This window comes from Barbatula barbatula, assembly GCF_947034865.1.
Source record: "Barbatula barbatula genome assembly, chromosome: 16".
NCBI lineage: Eukaryota > Metazoa > Chordata > Actinopteri > Cypriniformes > Nemacheilidae > Barbatula > Barbatula barbatula.
Window position 1 is genome coordinate 1,491,540 of NC_136779.1, and position 26,468 is coordinate 1,518,007.

Sequence of the window (26,468 nt, forward strand, 5' to 3'; positions counted from 1 at the left end):
TGTACTTAAACAATCAAATGATTTCCTCTTAACTCCTTTTTTAAAGTGTGTCTTTGGAAAAACATCTACATAACATTGAAAACACAGCCCACAGATAGGCTACTGCACTTTGAGAAACCACATGATGAAAGTTGAATTATAAATCATAATCTCCATTTGTCTCTCTCACAATCTTTCAAATGAACCGTTATCAGAATGTTTTGGATGCGAAATAACATGATAATGAATTTGAATAACATGAATATAGTCTTCCTGTATTTCACTCCATAGTCTGCAATGTGCTCGTATCTGGAGTATTTTTATCGCTGTACATTCAACACCCCTTAAATATCACAGAAATGTGGCATTATAGACCCATTCAGATAACACAAGATAAACGGCAATGATCTGAGCTCCACATTACAGACAGCATCACAGACGGGTCTGTATGTGTGCTTTGATGTTAAAGGGTCTGAATTCAGGTTTGACTATTGACATATGAAAAAACAATAAAATGAGTAGTAAAAAAATAAATGAACATGGGTGTCAAGGAATGTCACATCCCGACGGACAGCCCTTATTAGATAAATGTCATATAATTGAACCAACGAAAACTGAATTGAAAATATTTCAGGCACATTTCCCAAGTGTCACTCCCAATTCCATTTTAAATCCAATTTGGTTTTCAATCCAGGTAATCCCAACCTAAAGAGCATCCATGTGTCATGGCTCATTTTGGCTCTCGATACACAGGTAAATCATTTTAAATGATGCTCAAAAAGACAACGTGGGCGGACCATCGATTGCTGCTACTATTGAGAAAGTGTCGACCACAGTGCACCGAAATAATAAATACATTGGAAACAAACATAAATAACGCCTGACATGTACCTGAGCGTCAACTCATAGCACCGTTTAGAGGGCGAGCACCTCGGGGGTCAAAGGTCACCCCCTACATCAGGACTCTGACATGTGTCTGCAGAGCTTTATAGTGCAAAAATCTGCTAGCCTCTCCGGAGACTAGACGGCGTCTGTCCGGCTCTCAGCTGCTGAACTTCACTCCCGCTGTGAAATGAGGCTTGGGCAGGACGGGTGGTTGTTTAGGAGGGGGTCTGACGGACACACAGACAGGTTAAGAGAACTTCCCTTATTTGTGTTTATGTTCTTGATGTATATGTGTGCTTTTACCTGCTAGGCTGTGGATGCGCAGGGACAAGTCGAGGGGTGACTGAGGTCGGGATGGGAGCTGGTAGTCGGACGGCAGACGGGTTCCGCATTAGCCGGACGTTCCGACCCAGCGGGTCAGCTGGAAGAGGTTTCTGGGGTGGATTGGGTTTTTCAAACGTCTGTGAGAAATGTGAGAGACTAAAGTGAGGTTACGGATGCAGGATTAAGCACGAATACAGACATGTGATGCTCAAAGCTGAAGATTACAGTTAAAAAGTAGATCTGTCTCACTTTTGTAAGTATTTCAATGGAGAAGTTTTGGATGGACATGAAATCATCATTATGTGTCAGAATCTCCTGTTGCTCGGCCACCAGATGGCAGTACACACCCGTCTCATCTCACTGCTATGTGAGTTCTCTACTGCCGGTGTTATGTTAACACTCAGTGGTCATGTGATGAGTGACCCCATATGTTCAAAATCTATTGGTTTAAGATGAAGTAATGGACTGCTACCTCCGCTGATCTCTATCGAACACTTCAGCTTCACTCAACGATTCACACACCATTTTATTCTATCTTTTATTTTGATAAAGAATTATATTTCTGCACTGCTGATGACTGTCTCCTGGTTTTCCTCTATTTGTGGGTAATAGAAATGTCTGGATGGATGCCCGTGTCATTGTTCCCTGATGGGGACACACGCTACACATGTCTGATCATCAAGGACTGATGTTCTGTTCATTAGCCCATCTGTCTGCTTTTTCTCTCTGTCTAACTATCAATGTTTGACATGTCTGTCTGTTTCGCTGTTAGTCTGACTTTATGACTTTCTGTCTGTCTGTCTACCTTTTTGCTCGTCTCTCTGACTCGTCCATCTCTCTGTATGTCTCACTCTCTCTCTCTCTGATTATTTAAAGGAGGCCTAACATGCTATTACATCCATTGTGCCTTCTTAATACTGTTAAATTAGCTGGGTCCTCAAGCTTAACATGGTCGACTTGTTAGAAATCGAGTTGGACACATGACATAGTTTTTCTGTGCTCGATAATGTCCGCCAGCACTACAACCTGTTTCGGAGAGATTTTTGTAAGTCTGGATCCCTGTTTCAAAACAAGGATCCTGTGGTTTTATTGGCCATTCTCCAGGAAGAGCACGCCCATGAATGAACCAGAGAGCAGAAGAGCCGCCCATCCGACGTCGGTCCGAATGGGAGACGGGCGCTCTAACGAGGAGGACCGTTAAGACCGCAGTCGAGCGTCTCTGTTGGTCGGGGAGTGAGGCTTACACACGCTGCACAGCTCTTCACTAGCTTGCACCCGTTACATGAAGACGATTGTTTCTCAAACCAGTACCAGTTTACTCTGGATTTTCAAGTCTGAAAAAAGCTGAGATGATAGAGCTGGATAAAGAAGGCAACTCAACACGTCTTCAATACAAAATATCAGCTGCTATTAGATTATTAATGATAATCTTAAATCTAATTTATTTTGTCGAGCTTGTGCAGAGGCTGCAGCTTTTGCCAGAGGGGAACTGGAATCCCCTGGTTAGGCCTGTTTTCCCTCTGAGGTTTGAGGGAAAATTGTAAAAGCGATATATAAATAAAGTTGACTTGACTCTACAGGTACTCAAGATTAACACAAGATTGGCAGGACCATTTTATTGAATTCCCTTCTTTAGCTATTTGTCTGTCTGGGAGTCAAATTGTCAGTCTGTTTGAACTGTCTCTCTGCGTGTCAAACTTTGTATCTGATCTGTTGTCAGTCTAACTGTCTATCTGTCTATGTAATGGTCTGTTTCTGTCTAGCAGTCTGTTTCTGTCTGTCTGCTTCACTGTTATTCTGAATGTATGACGTTCTGTCTGTCTGTCATAGAAAAAGTCATTATTTATTTTTCCAAATCATTCTGAACCTGTATTGGTTTTATTTTCTTTACACAGCTTTTGTCTTGACAACCACAGTGACCACGTCTGTCAACATTAAGTTTTATGATGACCCATTAAAGAACGACAGTTTAAGAGTACTTCTTTAAGATCTAACGTCTAAATGTCAAGAGAGCAGTTGTGATATTTCCCTTGTTTCTCTTTAAGGGATCACATCCACTTTCTCTCTCCACCTGCAATCTGACTCTCACATGGTCTTATAAAAGACAAGCCGAGGGGTTTATGGAACGAACAGCAAATTGCTACACTTTATCAAAGAACAGGCAGGTGCGGACCCTCGTGTCTAATAACACAAACACTGCTTAAGGTGGCTTTTGAGATTGTGTCGCGGTCAATGTATCTGAGACAGATGACCTTGGCTAATGAACTTCTATTGTGGTCGCTGTTATTTAAAGCACATCGTCCTTCATTCCCTGTCAGTAATTTACTGCCTCTTATAATTAGATTGTTTTAAATGGTGCAACAATTAGGACGGTTATTTTTCAAAACCCTTTTAAGTGCCCTCACAAGAGGATAATTATGAAGCTAATGACTCTGACAAGAGGTGATGGAGACCAACCATCCCAAAGCAGCGACCGTTTTAATTCCAACCAGAGTAAATGTCACATTAGACATTTTGTCTTTTAGATTTCGTTTTTTGGCTCCACACACACACAGTAAAATCTCATTTGTCCACTATCTTGCGCCTTAGACATAAAGGGCCTTATTTTAACGATCTAAGCGTACGGTTTAAAGCGCACGGCACCCACAGTTGCACCCATGTGTGTCCGAATCCACTTTTGCGAGTTTAATGGTGGGAAAACGGTAGGAGCACCCAGGCGCATGGTCTAAACGATTAGTCCCGATTCTCTTAATGAGTTTTTTGGGCGTAACATGAAATAAACCAATCAGAGAGTCCATTCCCTTTAAGAGCCAGTTGCGCTCGCGCCATGGCGGATTCGCTATTTACACGTTGGAATTTGGAAGTGCAGACACTTCTCCAGATTTGTATCTTTATATCCACAATAACACTCTTTAACATTGTAATAAATTTTTATAAATATTTGGCATTATTAAGTGCTCCTGCTGGTCCCTCTGTGTGTAATAAGCAGAATATACGAGTGCTGTGCACCCGCCTATAGGCGCATATTCCTAACGAGCTCTTTAAATAACGAAACAAATATTGCGCCGTTGACTTTAGACCAGGTTTGATTTGGTCAGTCTATTTTCAGCTCCTCAAAATAGCAACGTGCCTAAGCACACCTCTTTTTTATACCAACGCCCATGGTCGCACAAATGAGCAGGACTGGAAAATGAGATCTGCTTGGTGCAGAAACTAGCAAAACACTTACTGCAATGAAGGATCGACATGAGATACAGTATATCTACACACCAGAGTATCAGAGATTTTGAATCTCTTAGTCATCTCACGGAAAGATGTTCAAACACTTAATACCTAAGTTACAGCTTCTTAGCAACTCCCTGGCAACAACCCGCAACATCCTGGCAGGGATAAATGATGCTTATTTACAGAATCTCTCACCATGGCAATCTCGCAGACGTTCTGACAGGTGATGCCACGCACAGGAGAGGACGTGTGTGAGCGTGTGTGAGCCGGCTTCGGTGCTCTGGATGGGGATGAGTGGGTGTGAGGGAGGCTGGGTGAAGGCAGAGTCCGGGTCAGGCCGAGTGGCAGTGGGTGAGAGTGAGGAACCTGAGGGCACTGGGGCAGCCTGCGCACCATAGAATCCACCGTCTGAAGAGGAGACTGCAGCGGCTAAAGAGAGGAGAGAGAGATTTTGCTTTGATCAAATACAACCCACAATAATAATTGTATATATATGTACCTGGATCACTTCCATTATATGAAAACGTAACGTTTAATTTCTCGAACGCTGTACAATTGAATACATGATGACTATTCAATGAGAAATATGCATGCACACACACTCTCTCTCTCACCGCATGTCCACAGGGGACAGTTGTGTTTTATAAAACATTTCCTTTAATCACAGATTTAAGCCTCTTTCACTCAACAACATGCCACAGATCACAAATACACCCACAATGCATCTGGCTGACAGGCGTTGTCCTCTGATTTTCCAAATCGAACAGCTATAAAGAGCTGCTGTGTTCTGACACATTTAAAGAACAGCTTTCAAACACTCAGATCTCACCATGAAACTACTGCGGATCTCTTGGGTTTATTATTAAACTGGGCGGCAGCTGTATAATACGCGTATAATATTAATACAGTATGTGCATGTGCCAATAACACATTTCTGGAGTCTACGATATGTTTCTAATATCATGATACTTGAATAATCCATAGCAATTCTGGTATCCCAAAAATAAACAATTGAAGTGAAATGTAATGAAATGACATTAGAATAAATATACAAAAAGATATGATAACAAATAAAATAATAACACATTTTACAGCAAGTAATGAAAAACAAATAATCAATTCACAGCATTGAGTGTTTTACATTTGAAGTATATTGTAAGATCAATAATGTTTAAGATTATAAATAAACTATAATCTATCAAACTGCATTTACTCTGTCAGGTCTATTGCATCTTATTACACAAATCAAAAATGTGTCATTTCTGTAAAATGTGTTACTGTAACCCCAAAACACGAGACAGATGTTTTGTTGAACGCATGTAGTATGTACAATACTGGTTCAGATCTTTTGTTAGTGTATGCAGAAGGTAAACACACACACCTTATATATGTTGGCACTTTGTGTTGAAGTCTGTCGTTGTGGAGACGTCCTGTACGCCGAGTGTGTGTGAGTCCTCATGTGTGTGTGATCTGATGTCAGTGTGTGAACTGGACCGCTCATCTTGTTGGGTCCCACAGTTCTGAAACAAAACCCACATAATCATTCAGATGGTGTATTGAGGCTCTCTGTAAAACTTGACTGTGATCGCTCGGTCAGCCATCCTTCTGCCAAAGATATCTATTTATATATTGACACTAAACAGTTTGGGGCGATGTCTTCCTTTGTCAGATAATCAAATTATTTGAGCTCAATTAATATTGCATGCTCATTCAAATGCATTTATTTGATAAGTAGCTGTGACATAAGCAAGATAATGTGGAAAATACTGTGATCATGACCGGTCGTCTGTGCATATAATCTTCATCATCTCAGGCTCCCTCCTGATCATACAGCATCATGCTGCCCGGAGGTCAAATCAAGGGTTTCATTGTGTTGGAGCAAGTTTCATACCTCAGCTTTTCGATGGTGTTCTTGTTGTTGCTGAAGAATAAACTGAGGAGAGTTTTTCTCTTAATACATGCGATTATTCCTACACACAAGAGACACAGAAAAGCCACCAGGATTCCCACAGTCACACTGCTGCCCTCTGCAAACACAAAGCCACAAATATGAGCCCAAAAATAAACAAATCTTAATACCTGATATCAACATACATCTTGTTATACAAATGATTTAAAGCATACTGAAAAACAACAGCAAATCAATCAGCCTCATCGTTATATATAACGGTTTCATTGGACGCCAACTCCTGGCGCACATCTGTGTCTGTTTATCAGTCTGGCTAGTGGCTGATAATGTTTAATTTATTTTAATATTAATCATAATAATTGTACTAAATTAAAATCTTTGGGTTTTTTGTATGTTTATTTGATTTAATAAATAATTTGTTGAATTTTATTGGATATTAAAGGTGCAGTTTGTTAAATGTTTGCAGAAAAAATCCCAAAACCACTGAGCCAGTGTTATATATTTTGTTTAGCTGAGTACTTACAATCTCTCAAATGTTTCCAACAACTTGTATATCGTGAGAACATCGTCATTTTAAACAGAGACGCGGGGCTGTGCAATGGCGTCATGTCCACGTTACCCTTTGTTACCGCATTTACTGACATAGAAACCACATGACAACAGTGTCTGGACAAATGCGGAAGAAGTGTCTAGCGTCTCGCTTGTTTTCGAGTTGTCACTTATTTATGGACCACAATTATACGCAACGTTTATAAAACTTTATTTACGTCGTCTGCTAACATTATTTCTCATTCCCGTCTGATTGGTTGCGCTCCTTCACAGCGTCATCAAGCTACGGCATTGTGGGTTTTTATTGCGCCCTCTAGCGGCGGATTTCACAAACTGTACCTTTAATTTGATTAAATGAACACATTTGTTGAATGGGTCATGCATTAAAGTTTATAGCCAAGTAACAGTTCTTTTACTAGTAACCAAAAATAATACGTCTATAAAATAAGTTTAAACGTTAAAAGGACTTCTTATTACGCGTGCACATGCACAAGATTATTACAGGTGCACATTTTACAAGACTTTCACGCACCTGTTGGTCTCATCGGCCCGCTGTCCACACTTCCTCCGAAACCGGCTTTCTCACAGAATGGCGGAGCCCAGAGCGCCTCACAATGACAATTCTTATTATTATTACAAACCTGCACACAAACCGCAAACACGCAAGAATCAGAAGACTGGAATGTTCATTAAATGTACTGAAAAGCGTATCTGTTGAATGATATATTCATGCAGCAACAGTGAACCACTAAACCACACAACACAATGTATAGTTATGTAGAACTAGGGTCACCCTATGAGCCATTTCTCCCAGACGCGACCTTGCCAGGATTCGGATGCGTCTTCTAAGAGTCAATTTGTCAACCGCATACGTCAATGGCTCATAAGGTAGAACAGATATCCATATACAAAAATATGAATATACATTTTAATAAGCAAGTATATTTCTGCCATTACGCATTTTTCAGTAAACAGTCATACCGCCAATCCCATCCATATGTGAATCTTCATCAACGTAATGATTGACAGATGTTTGTGTGTGTGCACCTCCTCAAGAACTAAAACTGACTTCCGTTTCTCCCCACATGACACAAATAAAACAGCCTTCACACCGGTTCCTCTCTCATCATGATGCACTGCAGATGTTACTTTCTGAAGAACACATTGCTCCCATCTGTGGATTCATGACTTCATTCATTGAGTTTCTTGCATCTCACGGTGATCACCTGCAAGCAACCTGTAACCTATTCTGACCTGTTGCTTGGACAGATTGCTTTCTCAGAGAAGTTTTATCATGTTTGCGATAAAACACATCTGCTCTTTCAGGTCTCTACCCACAATATTTACACTCCTCGCATCTGGACTGTACTCTCTCTTTAATTCAATCAAGCTTATAAAATAAAGCGTAAAACAGCAGAAGCTTTATGAGGGTCCGCACCTGCCAAAGGAGGATGATTTAAGACTTACACGGTGATTCTTACAATTAAATTTACAGTTAGTTCAATCTTACAAGTCGTGGTAACGTAACGATTTAGTCGCTGTTTATTCTGAAACCTGCTTTTCACGCTTCGGTTTCACATCTGAATGCAAAACTGAAATGATCCATGCGCTTGTAATCTAACAGTTTCTCTAGTTCTCTAATTCTTTTCTTCCTGCACATTACACTGCCTATACGTAAGTTTGACTGTAATTACACATTTCTTTCTTAAACCTTTCTTGAAGTTGAAAACAGTGAGCTCTGACTCCGCCCACTTGACCATTGTGATGTCATGTAAACACAACCAGAATAGCGGCAGCTAAAAGCTTGTTGCCACAGAAACAAATCGTTTCTGAAGTATCCTAATTTGCATCCATCCATCCATCCATTTTCTTCCGCTTATCCGGGACCGGGTCGCGGGGGCAGCAGTCTAAGCAGAGATGCCCAGACATCCCTCACCCTAGACACTTCCTCCAGCTCTTCCGGGGGGACACCGAGGCGTTCCCAGGCCAGCCGGGAGACATAGTCCCACCAGCGTGTCCTAGGTCTTCCCCGGGGTCTCCTCCCGGTCGGACGGGCCCGGAACACCTTCCGAGGAAGGCGTCCAGTAGGCATCCGTAACAGATGCCCAAGCCACCTCAGCTGACCCCTCTCGATGTGGAGGAGCAGCGGCTCTACTCCGAGCTCCTCGCGGGTGACCGAGCTTCTCACCCTATCTCTAAGGGATCGCCCAGCCACCCTGCGGAGGAAGCTCATTTCAGCCGCCTGTATCCGGGATCTTGTCCTTTCGGTCATGACCCAAAGCTCATGACCATAGGTGAGAGTAGGAACGTAGATTGACCGGTAAATTGAGAGCTTCGCCTTGCGGCTCTCAATTTACTCTCCTAATTTGCATCTTAAGTGTAATTTTGCTACGGCGTGAATGCACAATTAGACAATTCGAGAAAATAACCGCTCACAGTATCTCATTTTGAAATATGGTTTCAGCCGCAGAGATTTTCATGCTTACTGGTAAAATCATTAACCTTTGCAGATGATGAACCTCTTGCGAACTGTAATGGGCTTTTATTAAAATCATTAGGAAATTCATATTCACATTCAGTCGGGTTATTTATAGCTGTTTTGAACAGACACTCATACAGTGTTGTGATGGGCGTTATAAACTCACCCCGTGTTTGCTGCACTTGACAGAACATTCATGAACTCCCAGCACACTGATGTTCTGACACTTTCTGTTTAAACACATCTAGAGAGAGAGAGAGAGAGAGACAAAGAGATAAACAGTAGTTCTATAAAGTATGTTATCGCAATCCGGCCGATAAATGATAATTTTTAATGTTATAGGTATCGCCCGATAAATGATAATTTTTAATGTTATCGGTATCGGCCGATAAATGATCATTTTTAATGTTACCGTATCGCCCGATAAATGATCATTTTTAATGTTATCGTATCGCCCGATAAATGATCATTTTTAATGTTATCGTATCGCCCGATAAATGATCATTTTTAATGTTATCGTATCGCCCGATAAATGATCATTTTTAATGTTATCGGTATCGCCCGATAAATGATCATTTTTAATGTTATAGGTATCCCCCGATAAATGATCATTTTTAATGTTATCGGTAGCGCCCAATAAATGATAATTTTTTATGTTATCGGTATCGCCCGATAAATGATCAGTTTTAATGTTATCGGTATCGCCCGATAAATGATCATTTTAATGTTATCGGTATCGCCCGATAAATGATCATTTTTAATGTTATCGGTATCGCCCGATAAATGATCATTTTTAATGTTATCGGTATCGCCCGATAAATTATCATTTTTAATGTTATCGGTATCGCCCGATAAATGATCATTTTTAATGTTATCGGTATCGGCCGGTAAATTACCATTTTTATGTTATCGGCCGATAATACAAATCTAGGGCGATATATATTATAACTGATAAATCAAAAATAATTTCATCCGGTTAAACTTCTTCAGCTGCACGTTGCTGAAAATTTAAATACAGTACAGTATCTTTCTGTCATGATGATTCACTTACTGCTTTTAGTAAAACATTTTTGATGTAGGAACAGTATGTAGATAAAGTATTTATAGATGTGTAAATTATAGGAACAAAAGCATATTGTTTGAATCAAATTGTTGTCTGAATGCTGTCTGTTTTGATTCCTGTTATACATGTAACTATAAATAAATGTTTTCTGGGTTGCTCTGGAAGAACATCTATAATTTGTTTATTAAATTAAAAATATTCATTTTAAATTGTATTTGTATAATTGGAAAACAATCAGGACTTTTTTCATTGAGAGGTCTGTCAGATTGACCCGATTCTGCTCAGTAAAGTCCCAGCGACCCTGACACTCATCAGAGGTCAAGCTGTGGAGAAACCGGAGGAAAGTTGTCTTCTTTTTCCACATCTTGAGGCGCGTTCTGTCAGACTGCGAAACACCAAAGGCAGTTGGGTGTAAGTTTGATCACAGTCTAGACTTCAAAGTTTGAGGGCCATGCGGTGATGTCTGTGAAGAACATCAACTCTCCTCTAGGATAAAGAGTCAGTATTAAAATGTAGCGTGTAAGTCATTCTGCACCGTCTGTGGTCTTAAATGAGGACTCAATTTGTGCTGCTTGCTGAGGAGAGACTGACACTAATGACCATTAACATTCCCACGGCATCACGGCAGAAAGTAATGCACGGACAAGATGTGGGTTAGTGGATTTCCAAGCAAACCAAGTAAAGTGCATTTTTATTCCTTTTTGTTTCCTATGAGTAAACACTCGACCCTTGTGCTGTGAACAAACAGATGCTCGACCTCACCAGTTCAGACTTAGCTTTAAAATGAAATGCTAACCGGCAGAGCTTTCGTCTTCAGATGTAAACTAAACAGCTTAGAAATTCCTGAAAATGAAAGCGCATTTCTGACGTTACTCCTCTGAGTAAAATGAAATGAGTTCTTGGACTGATTTGTTTACCTCAAGTGTAAATAAACATCTTCTCATTATTTGTCCTCACCATGTTTTCTCCACATTTAGTGCCGGTCAGCACGAGGCCCGGATCGGGCATGTCGTCTCCCAGGTACACGTGAGTCCCACGGCAGAGGATACGACCTCCCTCGTGGAGCGGGATGTTGGTCTCTATGGAAACGGCGTTAGTGCCGATCACCGGCCGGTTGGCTCCGCCCTGACACTGAATCTTCCCACATTTAGCATCTCTGTAAAACAAAAGCACTTATTTGTTTGTGGGGGTTTATGTTTGTGTTGTTTTTTTAATTTCATAAAAGAAAATCACCTTAAAGAAGATTAATGTCAAACTATCTTTCAAATAAATACTTTTTCAACCTCTATAACTCAAAATATCAGAAGACAAAAACAAAAGTGGGTCAGATTGTTATCATTTTGCTTTTCACCGCTGTCTAGGATTCGAACAGAACCTGTGACCCATTTTTCCCAGTAAAGAACCACCGATTTAAACCATTATGTCAAGTTTCCAATATCTAAAGGATCGCAGAGACTTTCCCAGACGAAAATAAATCGAATGTTTTCTCAAAGCTGAAATGTGTTTCCGCTGCTGAGCATCACAGTAATGCGACATACATCTTTGATTCCAACGCAGCCCAACGCATGAAGAAATAATGATATGTCCTCCCCATTCAACACCAATTACTCCTGCTTCTCACGCAGACCTGTCCAAAAAGTGAAAAGACAGACAGACAGACAGACAGGAGAACGTGGCTCAGGTCCCTTTGGCCAAACTTTCTCTCTCTCCGTCTGACTGTCCACTTCAGTCATTAGAGTAATGACATCAACAAGCATATGATCCGTGAAGCGCTTCATACAGCAGCCAATCTGGGCACAATTCAAACAAAATGTCTCGCAGGTGCTACCTGCATGTGCAGACGAATGAGCCGTACTGAACACACGCTTGATGTTTTTGGTTTATGGAGATCTGGCGCTGTTTAAAGGATTGGTTGAAATCTCTATGCAGATGTGTGTGTATGAAACAGACCGTCCACACAGAGCAGAAGAGGGAAAAACCCACGATCAAGAGATGGTTAAAAATGTATTTCAATCTCAGTTTAAAGAGAATATACTCAGAGAACAGAGACATAGAGACGGGAATAACATGCAGCCACTTTTTATACCCTGCTGTCTTCAAAATCCCTCATTAAAAAGTGACATTAATTTGACCAAACATCTGGTGCCGTGTAGTTCATGTACAGCCGTGGAAAAAATGAAGAGACCATTCCACGTTTCATGAAATCATCATTTCTAGATGTATTGTTGTTATTCCAGTCTAGTGTGTGTTGAGTTTCAACACAATCAAATCAAGCAGCAATGTGAAAGACTGAAAGCATGACAAGACACGTGAAAACTAAGAAAATCCAGATAAACAATAATTTTGTAGAAATGTATAAATATGACTGTTGTATTGCGTAAAAGTCAATCTGAACTTGTTTGCAGTATTTGAGGTCTGATAAGATACAGAGCATCTTTTCTGTTGTTTTCATCTGTTTCCCCGTTTTCATCATTTTACATTTTTTTGCTAATAAATGCAAACAATGTTTTTAATTGAAATTTGATCATTTTACATAAACGCAGGTTTCTCTTCTCTTAAGGTTTCTCTCGCTCCTAAACTTAAACATAATCTAACCACATCCACGCAGTATAGTTATATAAAATAATATTATATAGTAAAGCATATACTATACACTAAGTAAAACATTTGTTTCTTCACGTTTTCCAAACCAACATTACTTCTCCTAAAACGATTATTTACAATTACACACATACTGTACGAGGTCAACTTCAAAAAGACCAACAAACATGTTTGTTCGCTTCATTTCAAGGACGGAGCGGTGAACACTGAACACAATCCTGCCACGAATATGGAGCAAATGTCACAAGATGATCGAAAGAAACAACATCACCACGGTCCTGTCCATCACTCCTGTATCACAGCTAAATGGTAGAATTGGACATCATCCCAAACCACAGAAAGACCTTGAGCTTCAGTGTCCCTGTTCTACCCCGTACTGATCAACAAATTCATATTTACAACACTTACAAAGAATTTGACTTGATGGGTTGTTCAAGAAACAAGTCAGATATTTATGATATGACATGAATACTGCCCAATTCAACTCCGCTGCAGATCTGTTTCAGTATCATAACATGGAAAATAAAAGTGACTCTCATCTCATTTGAGTCTCACCTGTGTCTTCACTAGCCACTTCTTTCCTATATGCTAGTTAGTAGTTCACAGGATAAACCAAAGACGATAATATGAACTAAACGCAGGTTTCTCTGTCTTCCAAATTTCAATTAAAAACCTTGTTTCTATCTGCATTTATCAGCAAAAAATTTTAAATGATGAAAACGGGGAAACAGGTGAAAACAACAGAAAAGATGCTCTGTATCTTTTCAGAACACAAATACTGCAAAGAAAACAAGTTCAGATTCACTTTTAAGCATATCATATTTATACATTTCTACAAACAATATTTTTTATCTCTTCTGTTCATCTTTTTGTAATGTGAAAAAAAGTTTTTTATTTAACTTAATGTATCAGTTCCTTATGTCAAATGTTATATTGCTCTGATAACAAAAGCGTAAATATTTTCTCCTACCGTGATTCACATTTGGCAAAGGATCCCTTTGTGTCTTTTCCACAGTTCCCGTATGGATCTCCAGCTGAATTTACGCGCTGGAAACAGATTCCCGGAGCTGGCTTTGCACCTGTCAAACATACACAAACACATCATGAAAACTCTTCACATGCGTGTCATGATTCCTCCGGTGCTGTGGGTGGCGCTGTACTCACCCTGTCCCCAGAGTGTGATGCACTGCTGCTCGTGTGTTTGACAGATGCCGTTGTAACAGTGACCATCAACACCCTGACAGGTGTGTCCGTCGTGCAGGTACACATTCGCTGGGCATTGTGGGTCAGTGCCGGTGCAAAACTCAGGTAGGTCACAGGAGTTACTCGACTCGCGACACAGAGTTCCTGCAGGCTTCAACTATAAACACACAGAGGAAAATCATGCTGCTCAGATGTTGCTCTTTCATTTTTCGTGTGATTTGATAAGAAAGAAATCACAGATCAGGTCCCTTTAATATTTCAATTATTAGATGTAAACGCAAAAGAAAAACCTTTGCATCTACATCTTATTCTTTTGAGAAAAAGAGTCTCACAAATGTCATGAGAGTTTCAGAAGAGATGTCAACAATGTCTCAAACGGAGTCAAGTCAACTCAAATATTTCTCGTCGAATTTACTAAATTTTCTACAATTGTAAAATAAATTTTTCTGCTTTCATTTACACCTCCATACTCTTCATGAGATTCAACAATTACACCCGTTTGTTTTTGTTAAGCAATTTTAGGAAAAACACCCCAGAACAAGTTAAATATCTAAATGAAACACGACAAACCAAACCAAATGAAAAACCAAACATCTTCAGAAATGAAAGAGCAACATCTGAGCAATAACATTCCTCTCTGAGCACATTTTCAAGTGTATCTCTGATGTTTCTCTTAAATTTGAGACGATTGTTGACATACTGTTCATTAAGAGTATAAAATGTAGATTCATTATTATCTGCTTTTGGTTGTATTTGATGAGAAATATCTGAGATTATTTTGATATATGTATACTGTGTATATGCCACAAGTAACCTGACAGTCTTCACAACATTGTCCATGTGCACACGCAGCTTCTTCCTTCAGAGTGCATGTACTGGCATTACAACAGGGATTCATACACTCCTGAGAGAGAGACAGAAGAGAGAGAGAGAGAGAATTTCATCAAATTTACAGAGACAGAAAATCTAACTTCCCTAAAGTGGTGTATATGCACACGGGACGATGACGTACTTCCACTAAAATCTCAGCCGGCTCGCTCACTTCCGCTCTCGTAGCACCAAGAGGATCTTTCACCAAGTGATAACGTTGTGTTTGGTAAGAAAATGTTAAAATTTCGTCGAACCGACAGCACTACAGGTGAGTATTGTTAAGACCTTCTGTGATCATGCCGCTAGCTAGTGCAAAAGTTCACTTAGCTATTTCTCATATTTGTTGATGAAACGGATAGCCTCAAGTGCTTCTCCTTTTTGGTTGTCGACATATGGCGAAGTGTTTGAATAATTAGATCGTAATCCTATGAGCATCCTGAAGCGAAACGCCATTGTTCCCTACGGCGCCGGATGTAATAGAGCAGGCTGAGATTTTAGCCGAAGTACGTTAAAAATTGGGTCATCATATATTGAAGGTTTAGGCTTTTACCTGTCAATAATACAACCACCAAATACTTTGACTTACTTCAAATAAGTCAATTGATCAGGAATTAATTGAAGCCACCATTAAAATCCTTTCAGTTATAGAAAAGCTTCTAGATAAGAAGCTTCTTTTCTTTCACTTGCAAGACTACGGTAAAATTGTACTTCTATGTTAATTCAATTTTGGTAGACTGGTTTTCACACTGAGATTATCTTAAATAATATTAAATTGTACTGCAGGTTATTTTTATGGTATATATCGTTTTATTAAAGTGAAAAGTAAGTTACAAAATATACATGAAATGCAATATGCAGGCGATTATTTAATAATGTTGACAGCCCTAACAGCTCAATGCAATGACAGCGAGAATCAGATCAGTATCACACATTTTAAAGGGAACGTCTACAAGTATGTGATATGACAGACAGATTAGTTACTAAGTAATTAGTTACTGTAATTTAATTACTTTCCCCTTAAAATAGTAAAGTAAGGGATTAAACTTGCTTACACTTTCTGTAATTTAATTACAGTTAATTCTGGTGTAATTGAAAAAAACTGTGTTATATAAATGGATTAAATAAGCCGTTTCATGTCTATCCTTGAATCAATTCTAATCAAGGTTGAAAGTAATTAGTAAGTAATTAAATAATTTTTTGGAGGAAGTCATTTGTACAGTAATCTAATGACACTATTGAATATGTTATAAGTAACTAGTAATATTGACTTTTTCAGAGGAACTTACCCAACACTGATAAATAGATTACGTTTATTCATTCGACACAAAATGTCTTTGCCTTTCCATGTCTAATTCATTCATGTCACATAAATTAAACCTAGAAAAGTGTTGACAGACGCATGCGCACAATCACACAACATGACAATGTTTACACGGTACGCAAACAGCTAGCATAGTCTCGATCCAGACATCATTGAACAGATTTAAACCTCTCGAGTAATATCAAAAGCATTTTCAACACTTTTTCTATAAAGATATTCTCAGGTTTGTTCTCTCGGTGTGGATACAGTTTATTTCACTATTCACAGATTTGATCTCATGATTCATGACTCAGTGGAAAGTGTGAAATCTGCGGGGTGTACAGTACGAGACGCTCGAGGAAAACACGTTAACGTCTGTATGAAATATGTTTTCACAGAACACCCGTACCTCCAGATCACCGCAGTCGCACTGCTCTCCCTCCTCAACGTAACCGTTTCCACACTTCTGTCCTCCGTAGAGAACCTTCACCTCCGGCATGTTAAACAAACACATGCCCACGCCTTTCTCCAAACTCGCCGCCAGATCCTTCTTACTACACGTACTGAAGACTGTGGGGAACGGGTACCTGAAACAACAGATGAACACAAAGACTGAGAAATATGAACAGAAGAAATATTACCAATTTACATTCTTCTTTTATGTGGGAAGGTTTGGTATGGATTCATGTAACAAACACAAAGATTTGTTAATGAAAGTGTCGCTTCACAGATTCACCCTTGAGAACATCTATTCATAAACAGATGTTAACACTTTTTTATTTGCTATTATTTCTGCAAAGCATTCATGTTAAGTGGCATTAAATGACTGCGTTCACTACTGTTAAGTGTTCTGAGTGGATGTGTTACCCGTAAAACTTTACTAAAACATGTTTCACAAGTGGCTTTAAAGAAACCAGAAGTGTGTATTAAGATTAAAAGTACGGTTACAGGTGCTTAACATACTGTACAGCAAAACAAATGGATCAATCGCACCGTGGAACTCGTGCAAGGCAAATTACATCATCCTGTAAGCGCTGAAGCAATGAAACGAGTCCTAGTGGAGATGATTATGAGAGATAAGAGATATTATGGGTCTGTAAGTCATCACCCTGACACAGTATTTCTCCATTGCCAAACTTTATGAGATGTGAATTGGAAGCAAAGTAAAACAAAGTGTGTATGCATGCATGTGTGTGTTAGAAATCACCCAGAACACCCGAAAGCAACAGTGTAGAACTGATAAAGAACAACCACCACATGCTGGCAACGGCATATCACTTAAAACACCCTACCAACCACAAAGCAGTGACCTAGCAAACACTGAGAATTCCATAGCAACACCCTGATAACTACAAAAATACACACACATGGGTGTACACATACATGTACACACACACACATAATACATCTACACTTGTGCATGCATATACAGTACATACATAAACACAAACAGACATGTATGCATGCACATACACACGCAAACACATCCACATATATGTACACACACGACAAACACACACACACACACACACACACACACAATACATCTACACATGTGCATCCATATACATCCATAAACACAAACAGACACGTATGCATGCACATACACACGCAAACACATTCACATATTTGTACACACACACACACACACACACACACACAATATATCTACACATCTGCATCCATATACATCCATAAACACAAACAGACACGTATGCATGCACATATACCCGCACAAACAAATCCACATACATGTAGATACAAACACACAAATACACACACATACACACGCATGCATGCATGCACGCACGCACACACAATATCAATGTTCCCCTGTGGAGTGTGACAAAATGTGTCTACATGACGAAATCCAGAGTTTACAAACAAGCCAACAGACAGAGACTGTAAGAAATCACAGCCCTCATTTCTAATCTGTGAAAACTCTCAGTGTGAAACATATGGTGAATAAAAACACCTGCTATTACAGCATCATCATGATGAGAACCATCTGTGATGATCTGAGAAGACTTTATGAAGATTTACTCATGTGACAGTGGAAACAGGTGTGTGCGCGTGTGTGCTGAGATTTAATGTAAACTCCTTCACCAAACCAGTTTTATTTTTGACCATCAGAAAAAGTTGAAACAGACTCAGCCTTGCTTTAACAAAGTTAATTTATCTTAAAGAGACAGATAAATGAAAATTCTGTGATCAGTAATTGAGCATCAGGTCGTGTATACATTTCTTTGTTCTGATGAACACAGAGAACGATATTTGGAAAGATGACATATCTGGGACATCACTGTCTACCATAGTAGAAATAAAATGGTTTCAGAGTATTCAGAGTAACGTCCGCTTGGTCCCTAGCACAGTTACTAAGACCAGGGTGCAATTTAGCCAAAGAAACCTGGATAGCATGCTTGCCCGACCAACTGTACCCACAATGCATCAGTGCCAGGGAGCCAGATAAGCAGATGCTCCATCATTCCACCTGATGCCAGCTTACAGATCAGCGTTCAGCGTTATGACACAATGACACACAACATCTCACTGTGTTGAATGAGGGTGTGAGCAGATCTTTAAAGGCTCTATGGACACTTGAACGACTTAAAACCAAGCATTGAAATAAGCTAAAATAACTATTTACACACCAGATTGCATTACAAGATTTGCCAAAGTTTGTAATGTTATTCACAGTTTGACAAGTAAACACGATGTTCTTGCATACACCTGCATCTCACTGCTGTATAACATCATATGAATTCATCCTAAAACATCACATTCGTGGCTACTTGAAACTAACCGAATGAAGGAGCTTTATTCAGACATCATCATTCATCTCTTAATGAATGCTATTACATAGATGTGATGCTTTTTAATCGAGCACCTGCTGGGATGTTGCATTCATTGAAGCTTTGATGTACGAATGATGTGCTCAAGATCACATTCTCATTTGTATAAGTCGCTGGAGGCTGGTGAAGAAAACCTGTGACTCAGGCTTCTCTCTCTGTTTGTATCTCTCTTCACTAATCTGTTTTTCTCATCTGGTTCCCTTATCCTACACCACACAACATCTTTTTACAACCACATACTCGCACTGAATGCTGGGCTTGCGTTGGTCCGTGTGCAGTCAACATGAATGAAAAAAACGAATTTGCTTGACTGGAAAAATATAGGACAAAACAATCAAAGCTTAACATCTGACTGTTAAAGCAGAACTTACAGCTGACAAAAAGAACTGATCAACACGTTCCACACATGCTGTGATGTGTTTATTAGTCGACCATCTGATGAGATTGAATGACGCATGTTAACCAGTCTTTGTCAAATGTTGGCCTGCTGGGTGGGGTGTGAAGATCTGCTGTTGTGCATGTGACCAAATGAAGCTCATTATGGAGTAATAGGGTTACGTCGCTCAGTGGTACAAACAGAGCGAGCAGTGATGTGCCGAAAGTGTCGTGTCAACATCCTGTGAACATCTGGGTAGAGGATGAACTCACACATCAGAAGAACAGCTGACTGTAACCAGTGATGTGTCAAAATGAAACCAAATTAAAGTTGAAGTTAAAGTTTTTTTAGGCAGATATACGTTGCACATGTTGTAGGGTGTTTAGAGTGTCACGATGTGAAGAAGATAAATAGACAGACAGACATTCAAGTAAATAAGACGGAAACACAGCGATATACAAACTGATAGAGAAACAAACAGAAAGACATGCAGATATACAGATAAATGGATGGTCAGACGGACACAAATATAAACAGACAGATAGACAGACAGATACAGACACATTTATAAATTGAGAGACAGAAACAGGCTGAGAGAGAGAGAGAGAGAGAGAGAGACGGGGACAGGGATGGATAGACAGACAGACATAGAAAATAGATATAGATATAGAAATAGACAGACAAATGTATAAACTGAGAGACAGAAAAGACAGAAACAGGCTGAGAGACATGCAGAGTGAGAGACAGGCAGAGAGATGGATGGATGGATGGATGGATGGATGGATGGATGGAGAAAATAGAAGAACATAGACAGACAGACAGACTACAAAACAGAAATATACAGACAGACAGATAATGTAGATAGATAGACAGACAATTATATAAAGAGAGAGACAGACAGTACGCAATACGGAAAAGCCAGACGTGCCAACAAGGAAAAAAAGACGGATGGATGGATGGATGGATGGATGGATGGATGGATGGATGGATGGATGGATGGATGGATAGATGGATGGATGTATGGATGGATGGATGGATGGATGGATGGATGGATGGATGGATAGATAGATTAGATAGATTAGATAGATAGAGAGACTACATAAACAGAGAGACAGAACGAAAGACAGACAGACAGGTAGACAGACAGGCGTCTTTAGGACAGATATACTGTAAGCGTTAGGTTTGATCGATTGAAAGCATGTGTTGTATTTACCCAGTAGATGGTGTCATGATACAGCCTCCTCTGTCTACACTGGCTCTACAGCCACACCCTCGCTCCGGTGTGTCATGATTCATTCCAAAGTTGTGTCCCAGTTCATGAGCCAAAGTCACGGCAGCACCGAGAGGATTATCAGAGTGATCCTACAACACAAGAGAGGACAAAATAAACCTGCACATTCACAAAATCACCTCGTTTTATAAACAAAATCACTTTCAGTTTGCAACGAATAAAAGTATTTTCTTTCAGAGAGCAGAGAGACATTTTCATTATGTTCCACCATCCCTCTCATGATTACATTTGTCCAAACGTCTCCTCACATGCATTTGTTTCCTCTCAGATAACTGTGCCGGTTGTTTCACATGGCCTTTAATAAGCAGACACTAACGGTCTTTATAATGACTTTTCCACAAATCCGTCAGAGAAGAATAATTCAAGAGCTGCGTGACGGTGCCAAAACACAACCAAACTCTTGTGTCGTTCTGGCTTGGAGGAGGGCGTGTGTCGATGAGTTCAGACAGATGGAATTACTGTAATTCCTGTAAATCCATTTGGTAAATACGTGTCTGCCAAAAAAGTGAAAATAAAATGTAAATAAAGTGGAAAATTCACAGTTGAAGGACCGCAGATTGAAATGTCAGAATGATGTTGTGTCAGGCAGGGTTTGTGTGGGGATACCGTACGTAGACATGAGTATGAATAAAGGCGACAGTTTTCATTTCTTTATCATTTTTAGCTGAAGAACTCAGTTGGGTTTCACTTCATTATGAATTGTCAAAATGTAAATTTCATCAGGCGAATAAAAAACAAAAGCAAGAGGAAAAAATGACAAAATAAGTAAAGAATTGAAATAATGAAATGAATAATATTAAGATTATGTTTATGATAATCATTTGTTTTGTAGTGAAATTGCAACAAAACAGTCCAAGACATTGTTAAGATCTCTTAGTTAAAGTCTTAGTTAAACTTCTTTCTTTCTTTAGTCTTTCTTTCCGATGGGTGTGTGAATGAACTAAATGATCTAAACAGACAGATCCTGGAAGTCCAGGAACCGTCAGCAAAACACAATCTTCTGGTGTTATAATCTCTCCGCCGTGGGAGACCCCTGATGTCTGCGTATCTCATTTACATCTAACATGTCAGAAATACATCTCACGCGTTACCAATTTCACTTTGGTCTCAATATGACTGGTGATGTTTGGTGAGCGCTGGGTCCAATAAGAACGCAATCTCACTCCATAACCAAACCTCGAGAGATTTCATGAAATATTGTTGCAATTACAGCACCAACCATATTCAATCAAACAGCGAAAACAAACGCATGACATCAAGCCGGCTGCCAAGAGGTAGCGAAAACAAAATAAAACCAACGATGAAGTCGATGAATAAAACATGCGAACGCAATTTGTTTTGTTTGCTTTTTGTCCTTATTACGACAAAGAAAAAATGTCTTCCTCGTTTCTGATCACAGTCATCGGACGATGCAGAATCGCTCACGGTGTATGTGCTGCAGTTTCTCATCCTGACCCTAGAGATCAGTTTCCTATCCCAGCATGCAATGCAGGAAACGGTAAAAGCTGCATCTGACAGTCGAGTCGTAATGACCCATAATGGAGAAGTGCCACATAACACAGACGTGCTTCAGTGAGTTTCAATCACTGCAAAAACACTGTGCCATCTGTCCCGCATAAAAACCCTTTAACCGTCGGGACGGAGACACATCCAACCAGATACACAACAGAGCCATTCTAAGATGGGCTGCCTCTTATGATCCCAGGAAGGGCTTGAATCTAGGACGGTCAGGATTTTACATCCAAACACTTCAGCCAGAAAGATATCCTATGTGAGGATGTGAGAATGCAGATGAGCATGCTTGGCCGATGGATAAACAGTATGCAGTAACATCTTACAAAAAAATCGTTTATCGTTTATTTACTCATTTTCTTCTGCAGGACACAACCAAACAACATTGACCCCAATGACCTCCATTGTATAAACACAAAACCCCATTTCTACTAAGTATTTTGCAGAAGAAAGAAGTTTCTGTGAGTCGCTTTGGATAAAAGAGTCTGCCAAATGAATAAATGTAAATGTGTTCAAAATGAGGGCGAATAAATAATGATTAAGTAATATTTTCATGAATTTGTATACTTTGAAATATGTTTTGAATCTAAATCGCATCTTGGGATGCAAAAGTGACCACAGAGACGCTTTGTCTTTTGCTTCATTAGAATGTTTCCCTCGTGTCCTGTGTGATCAATACATTTGGCTGATTTAGGCGGACGTGTCACTAGACGGCCGTGATGAGCGAGTTAATGTCCGTCTGTGACAGAGTTAACAACTGATGGATGAAGCCACCGATCGGACCTCAGGTAACCTCTCAGCTGAAGAACTAAAGTCAGAAGCATAACTGAGATACAAACGAGAGGTCAAAACTTGAAGATAGTGGTTGCTATGCCGTCGCACCAGTGGAGAAAAACATCCATGCATTTTACATTCTAAAAACATGGACCTTAATGTCTTAATAAATGATTGACAGATGTCACTCACCATGACGATGCCCCCGGACTGTTCGGCAGTGCACATGCTCATAATAGGAGCCATACCGATGGTAGTGCCCTGAAAATAAACCCCGCTGCCGAGAGAAAACAAGATGATCCACAAGAGATCAAATTTAACTTTGTGTTTTAACAGTTTATGTTTTCATCTACACTCTTAAAAATAAGGGTGCTTCACGATGCCATAGAAGAGCCTTTTTTTGTCTGAATGGTTATAAAAGAACCTTCAACATCTGAAGAACCAAACGGTTCTTTATGGTGAAAAATGTTAGAAAGAGATGCTTCTTTACAGAACAGTTGACTGAATATTTCTACCAAAAATGTTTCTTCTATGGCATCATTGTGAAGATTACCTTATATTTCATTTTAAAGGGGCGTCTTCGGAGCACAAAAATGAAGCTATTTAGGTGACATCTCCTCATAGACATCATGGTGTCCGTTTTTGCAAAGGTTCAGAAAAGTACTAAAGACATGGTTAAATTGGTCCATCCGGGCATAGTGGCTCAATACCGACTTTAATCGATATATTCTCTTCTGTATTGTCAGAATAGAGCGCGTGTTCACGTCATGATGTCTATGAGAAGGCCTGGAAATCTCTCGTATGTACCCTAAATTTCTTCATTCGACGCCGGAAGTTCTCTAAACATGTTTACCGTCATGTGGGTGAGTAACAATCACACAAAGTTGATTTTTGGGTGAACTTCCCCTTTAAGAGTGTAAGGTTTTACCTGATGAGCTGGGCGTTATCATGAGCTCTCTGTGGAAGTAACCGGAGTTTTCTCCAGTCCAGAAACTCGTGAAGTGATGTGAACGGATCCTGTGTGATGGAGCATTTGTCTCCATCGCTCCACACCTCCAACCCCACCAGAGCCACACGGATGTTCAGAGATCTATAAAACTGACACACGGCAACACTGGCTGTTAGTGGGAAAGCGAACACGCTAATCATCCAAAAACTGACACACCAAGACAGATCCACAGAGACGTTGACCCGCTGGCGTGTTAAGATATGAACTCACGTCACACCTTGTTATAAGCAGGCGTGATGTGACAAGTCTGCAGCAACAAATAATTTGTCTTTCCACGCTCACGTGCGCTTCCGCACTAGAGCAAACTCTGATGGGACGTTTGACACACATATGAGTGTCTGGAAGAAGAAGGGTCTTTTAAATCAAACAGCACCCGCCTCTCAGACGTTCTCATTGGTCAATGTAAGCCTCGTCATAGTATGTTACAACAGAGGTCAAACTCAACAACCTAAACTATTTTACGAGGTGGCTTATGCGTATGAATTTGTACGTTGTTAAGTGTACATAAACGAATGATTACAAGATTACAATGAATTACAGTTCATAAGCAAATCAACACAAAAACTGTTTTCATCATCTTAAAAACTTTGGAGGACTTGGAGACTCATGCTTGTTGATTCTTGCTTTTGTCACTTCTACTGTAACTCATTGTATTTTGGTGTGTAAATCTTCTTTATCACGTTTGCAACTGGTTGCAGTTGAATTTTAAGGTGTTATTATTCCTATATAAGGGACTACATGGTCAACTCCTGAATATATTACAGATCTCGTTTCCCTCAGTAAATGTGTTACGGGGTTTATATATTATGATTCTATCTATGCCTTGATCGCGTCAGAAACTAAATACACAAATGACATCGCCATTTACCCAAAATTCACAACGTTTTAATAGTTACGTTTTTATCGTGATATTGTGTAGGACCGAAGGCATGAATGCGTGCACGTATTGTTTTATTACCTTTGTTCAAAACATCTTTAATCTACCATAAATAATTATTTACATATTGACATGACTGTCACTGCTTTTGCTTTGTTTTCTATGACAGAATTTAAACATTCTTAAATCAGAATACATTTACCTGGAAAGCAAAATTACATAATACTGTTAAGTCTCGATATATTTGTTTAAGCAAAAAAATCTGCTTTTGATGTGTTTATGCTGTAAACAAGACACACATCTCTGCCAATGTGTGTTAGGATATATACTCTTGTTTTTCCATTGAATAAGGCTTATCACTGGCAAATACAGTATATTTTATTGTTACACTAAACTAAACAAGACCATATCTATTCATTCCGCGTCTTACGTAAATGTATCTTGTAAACATTTCAATTTTTGTATGTAAAACCAAGAAAAAATACAAAAGTGGCCCACTTCATTGCCTTTCATACTGCATGCTGTGTGCCATGTTTACCTTGTCCACATAGTTTGCGATTTCAGCAAGCCTCTCTTTCACCTTCTCCAAGTCTTTCCCCTGTTTCTGATACTGAAATGTCACGAGAGAAAAATAGAGAGAGAAAGTCTTTAAACAGCAGCCAAATGTGGCCGTTAAGTGTCTGACTGTGGTAAATGTCACATGACGTCATTCGTTTTCCACGCGCAGCCCGGCACAGATGTTGAGCCAGACGTGACCAGCCGAGTCTGATGTTCTAACTGCACAAAATACTTTTGTCGAGTTTGAGGTTTTATGGTGTAAAATACATAAATTCTGATTTTAACGCCCTTTCACTTGAAGTTGTAATACCATAAATAAAAATAAAAGTAATTCTCCGGAGGTTCAATGTTGCAATGCAAGTAAAGTTTATGCACCAAAAGCATATTTGAAGTCATATTTTATGTCCGTTTTCCCCTTTTTTTTGCCTTGATGTGTTTAACAGCTGGTTGTAAACATCCTCTTGTCATCTGACGTGAGTTAAAGCGTTTTGATGTGTTCACACAGCGAGTTCTGCTTTGCGAAGCTTAAATCACATCATGAACGTTTCAATATGTATTTAAAATACAGATCACTCTCAAGAAGATGAGGAATGTAATGCAATACCTCGCGATGACCTACAAATATCACAGGCACTTAACCACAGACGAGTGACCCTGAATCCGGCGTTTAACACACATTAACGTTCCAGAAAAAAAACAAATCTCAGTTTAAAAGTCAAACTAAAAAGAGGGTCAAGTAGTCACAGCTGGATGTCTTCAGTTCTTGTCCAAACACACGAGTGATGACCCCTAAAACTGCTTTTACATCTGACCCCGACACACACACACACAC

At 39.6% G+C, this 26,468-nt stretch overlaps 1 protein-coding gene across 1 annotated transcript in view; it reads right to left on the minus strand.

Moving 5' to 3' along the window:
- Positions 1–1,021: 1,021 nt before the first annotated feature.
- adam12a (ADAM metallopeptidase domain 12a) overlaps positions 1,022–26,468 on the minus strand; it is a gene marked incomplete at both ends in the record, with an annotated part of 68,500 nt that continues 43,053 nt past the window's right edge. The window contains 17 exons of the mRNA XM_079476811.1: positions 1,022–1,091; positions 1,168–1,325; positions 4,609–4,842; positions 5,795–5,933; positions 6,305–6,440; positions 7,404–7,512; positions 9,517–9,594; positions 11,371–11,569; positions 13,985–14,093; positions 14,179–14,374; positions 15,032–15,121; positions 16,797–16,974; positions 20,829–20,977; positions 23,385–23,469; positions 24,121–24,290; positions 25,617–25,688; positions 26,241–26,251. Of these exons, the coding sequence (XP_079332937.1) occupies positions 1,022–1,091; positions 1,168–1,325; positions 4,609–4,842; positions 5,795–5,933; positions 6,305–6,440; positions 7,404–7,512; positions 9,517–9,594; positions 11,371–11,569; positions 13,985–14,093; positions 14,179–14,374; positions 15,032–15,121; positions 16,797–16,974; positions 20,829–20,977; positions 23,385–23,469; positions 24,121–24,290; positions 25,617–25,688; positions 26,241–26,251 (2,183 nt within the window). The remainder of the gene's footprint in view (positions 1,092–1,167; positions 1,326–4,608; positions 4,843–5,794; positions 5,934–6,304; positions 6,441–7,403; positions 7,513–9,516; positions 9,595–11,370; positions 11,570–13,984; positions 14,094–14,178; positions 14,375–15,031; positions 15,122–16,796; positions 16,975–20,828; positions 20,978–23,384; positions 23,470–24,120; positions 24,291–25,616; positions 25,689–26,240; positions 26,252–26,468) is intronic.